Source organism: Lathyrus oleraceus, chromosome 3, assembly GCF_024323335.1.
Source record: "Lathyrus oleraceus cultivar Zhongwan6 chromosome 3, CAAS_Psat_ZW6_1.0, whole genome shotgun sequence".
NCBI lineage: Eukaryota > Viridiplantae > Streptophyta > Magnoliopsida > Fabales > Fabaceae > Lathyrus > Lathyrus oleraceus.
Window position 1 is genome coordinate 281,212,613 of NC_066581.1, and position 3,976 is coordinate 281,216,588.

The following is a 3,976-nucleotide window of genomic DNA, read 5'->3' on the forward strand; positions in this document are numbered from 1 at the left end:
ATTTGCATGAGGAAGATTTTTATATATTGTTATCTTTTGGATGATTTGATAGAAATGAAAGAGTATGAAAGGGTATTTCCGTTTTTGTAAAGAAAAATGAAAGGAAAGAATCTTGATTGAAAACAAAAATGAAAATTTATTCATAAATAAGTAATTGAAACTTAGGGGGGCCTACAAATCTTGTCCATTTGCCTTGGGCATAGCAAAGGACTTTTTTTTTTAAACAATAAATTACTTCGAACTGGAAATCATCTTCGGGATCTCGATGGCCTTCCAATTACTGAGAGGTATGTTTGATCTTCATCCCTATATCCTGCACCGTGGAAGGTTTCTTGAAGTGTACCAAGCTTTTTCTGGTTTGTCCTCTGAACTCCTTCATTAGCTGGTTTGTAACCCAGCCCTAACTCATCCTTTTTCTCTGGTATCTCCAACAACTTTCCCCAGCCCTGGGTATCTCTACCCTCGATCAATTTGGACATATTCTCCTACGGGGATATTAATTTTTCTTTTCTTCGACTGACTGCTGCAATCTCCAAGGATTGAAAAGGTATTTTCAATGTTTCTCCATCCGCTTCTATGTATCTGAAGGAAGAAAGGTGGCTAACGAATATGTCCTCCTCCCCTTCGATGATTATTAGCTTATCGTCGATTATGAATTTTAACTTCTGGTGTAAGGTTGAAGTTACAGCTCCTGGGAATGGATCCAAGGTCGTCTTATGAGACAACTATAGGATGTATTGATGTCCATTACTTGAAAAGTGACCATAAAGGTATAAGGTCCCATGGTTATTGGTAAATCAACTTCTCCAATTACCATCCTCTTCGAACCATCAAAAGCCTTGACCATCAAAGTACTAGTTTTCATGGAAGTTCTTACATTGTTCAGCTTTCCCAAAGTATTTTTAGGCGTGACATTTTTAGAGATGATCATGTGTCCACCAATACCCTTGATAGGAGACTATCTTGGCATTTGACGGATATGTGTAAGGCTTTGTTATGAGCATGTACCTCTGGTGGTAATTCATCGTTACTAAACCCCAAACAACTGCTCGTGGTGATATTAGCCACCACATCATTGGATTGGTTTACCGTTATGTCTTGAGTAACATGGGCTTCGTTTAATATTTTCAACAAGGACTCTCTATGGGCTTCCGAGCTCAACAATAAAGATAATATGGATATTTTGGATGGTGTCTGGCTTAATTGGTCTACCACCTTATAGTCACTCTTTTTTATCAACCTTAAGAATCTTTGACATGGGAGTCTTCACCTGATCTACCATTTGGGTTAGAACGATGTTGTCTAGTTATTTTATCGCATTGATAGTTAGACCACTATGTCCTGGCATTGGATTTCCTTTCACATTTGGACCCTCTGGAGTGAAAGAGATAATATTGCGCTCCAGTAAGGCTTGTACCTTTAACTTGAGTGCCAAACACTTCTCAGTAGCATTCCCTGGTGATCTAGCATGGAAGTCACACCTGGCATTAGCATCATAACCATGGATAAGCGGATTTGTTGGAGGTACTAGAGGTTTAATCTCTACCAATACCTTTTGAAGTAAGTATGGAAAGACCTGAGTATATGTTGTAGGTATGGGGTCGAATTCCTTCCATGACCTTTGTTGATCCCTTTGTGCATACCCTTTTTGTGGATTTTATTGAAGCGGTGCTCTGGCCTGTTGTGCTTGAGGCCTAGAATATGTCTGTTGTGGATATTGGTTAGGACCCACTGCAGCTACGTAAGAATTTTAAGGCACCTGAGAACTCCCTTCGACTGTGACAACGTTGGTCTCTCCTTTCTTCGAATTGTTACTATTGGAGTACCTTTTGTTACTATGTTGATTTGAGGACGGTTTTCCAATCTTACCACTTTTCAAGACATTCTCAATTCTTTCCCCAATTATTACCAAATCAGCAAATTCGGTGGATACTGAATCAATCATCTTTTTGTAGTAAGGGCCTTGTAGGGTGCCCATGAACATGTCAACCAACTCGTTCTCCAAGAGTGGAGGTTGTACGCGGGAAGCCAGTTCTCTCCACCTTTGGGCATATTCCTTTAAGGATTCACTGCCCTTTTGGGAAAGGTTTTGAAGTTGCATGTGATTGGGAGTCATATCCAGATTATATTTGTATTTTCTTAAGAAGGCATTAGCTAGGTCTTTCCAAGTATTGACATAGGTTCTTTCCAGCTGCATGTACCAGTCTAGGGATGCCCCACTTAGATTGTCCAGGAAGCTATGCATCATTAGTTTCTCATTTGCAGCGTAGGCAACCATCTTTCTAACGAACATCCTAAGATGGTTCCTTGAGTAACTGACTCCCTTGTACTTCTCGAAGTCAGGAGTTTTGAACTTTGGAGGTATGGAGACGCCTGGCACCAAGGACATCCCCATAGCATCAACTCCAAAGATACTGAAGCCTTCAATCACTTTCAGTCTCTCTTCTAGGATTTTATATTTGTCCTCAGTTCTTGTTTCCCCAATAGTGGCAGCAGAGTGAGTAAATGGTCTGATAATAATAATAATGTTAATAATAATAATAATCCAATGAAAATAATAATCTAATGATAATATTAATAATATTAATAATAATAGTGACCACATTAATAATAATAATCCACTATTAATATTAATAATAATAATAGTGATCACATTAATAATAATATTGTTTAGATATAATATCGATGATATACCTAATAATAAATAATGCTGATCAATAGCAATAATATTAATAAATAATAATGGTATTAATAATAGTAATTTAATAGTAACGATAAATATAATAATAATTTATCATTAGTAAGAAATATTACTATTCTGATAAACCCAATTATCCTATTAATATTTTCCCTCAATATAATAATTTGAAAAACATTGATTTATCCATAATTTATCCCAATATTAATATATTTTCAATTAGTAAAAATGCAACCTAGCAAATAATAATATTAACCCAGATTAACCAACTCTTATATACCATTTTCTGATAAGGTTGACTTCGGAACCCATCTCCCGAGCAAAGCTGAATTGTGTTTGGCATCCCTTCCTTTTATATCCAGTTATAAAAGTACAAAAATAAAAAATAATCCCCTCTAAGAGCTCAGTGCATGATTGGTCCATCATTTTTTCTTCCCTAACCATCACCTCAAAGTCCAGGTTCGACCTGACAAATCATTTTCCAAATATCCTTCGCCATATTCCCCAACGGAAAATTCTTCCAGTAAAAGACAGAGAGCTTGTTAAAAAAGGGGTCAATCATATTGCATTAGCATACTGCACACGTCATGCATATCTAACCTTTCATAACTATCCATTTACCATATGACATTTTAATCCTTAGCAGTTGTCCTGCATAAAATCCAGTTTGTTCATCCTATATCCCAATGAAGAATTTCTTTGGGAGCTAGCTTTACATTTCATTTGTTCCTTGTGGGAAAATTATTCAATATTCTAATATTTAATCCTCTCTTACCTCGAATGTTTGAAAGTCGTCATTATTCATCCATTCAGGTTTGAGAATATTAAATAGGTGCAGCTATCATACCCCAAAATTTGTCCTCCCCTTTTCATTTTTACTTGACCTTTGGTTTAAGATCTCATATGCATACCCATGGCATCATAGCATATTCCATTTGCATTGAGAAGCACAAAGTCATGGATTCAAGGGTCTTTATCACACAAAACATTGAATAAATGGTGTATCCTTCATCCTGGTTGTCTTCGTTATGGAGCATAGCTTGAAACCATAATTCTTGGACCATGGTTGTGGTTATGGCATTTATTCATTGGTGTTAGGTGTAAGTATCATCAAGATCATTTCAAGTCTCTAAAACCCTAGTTTATGATTATGGCATTATCATTTATGATGTTTGTATTCAAGTTTGAGAATTCATCTGATCCATTATGGATGGTTCATTGGCTTGAGTAATATTCATGATCCCAATTCCTAGATTAGGATTCATTCAAAGCTTCACA

At 36.4% G+C, this 3,976-nt stretch overlaps 1 protein-coding gene across 1 annotated transcript; it reads right to left on the bottom strand.

Annotated features, from left to right (window-relative positions):
- Positions 1-1,306: 1,306 nt before the first annotated feature.
- Positions 1,307-3,496, bottom strand: LOC127130854 (uncharacterized). The gene is made up of 3 exons (XM_051059815.1): positions 3,474-3,496; positions 1,760-2,510; positions 1,307-1,552 (listed from the first exon to the last, which is right to left on the bottom strand). The coding sequence occupies exons 1-3, from the start codon at positions 3,494-3,496 to the stop codon at positions 1,307-1,309; spliced, it is 1,020 nt and encodes a 339-aa protein (XP_050915772.1).
- Between the last annotated feature and the right edge of the window lie 480 nt (positions 3,497-3,976).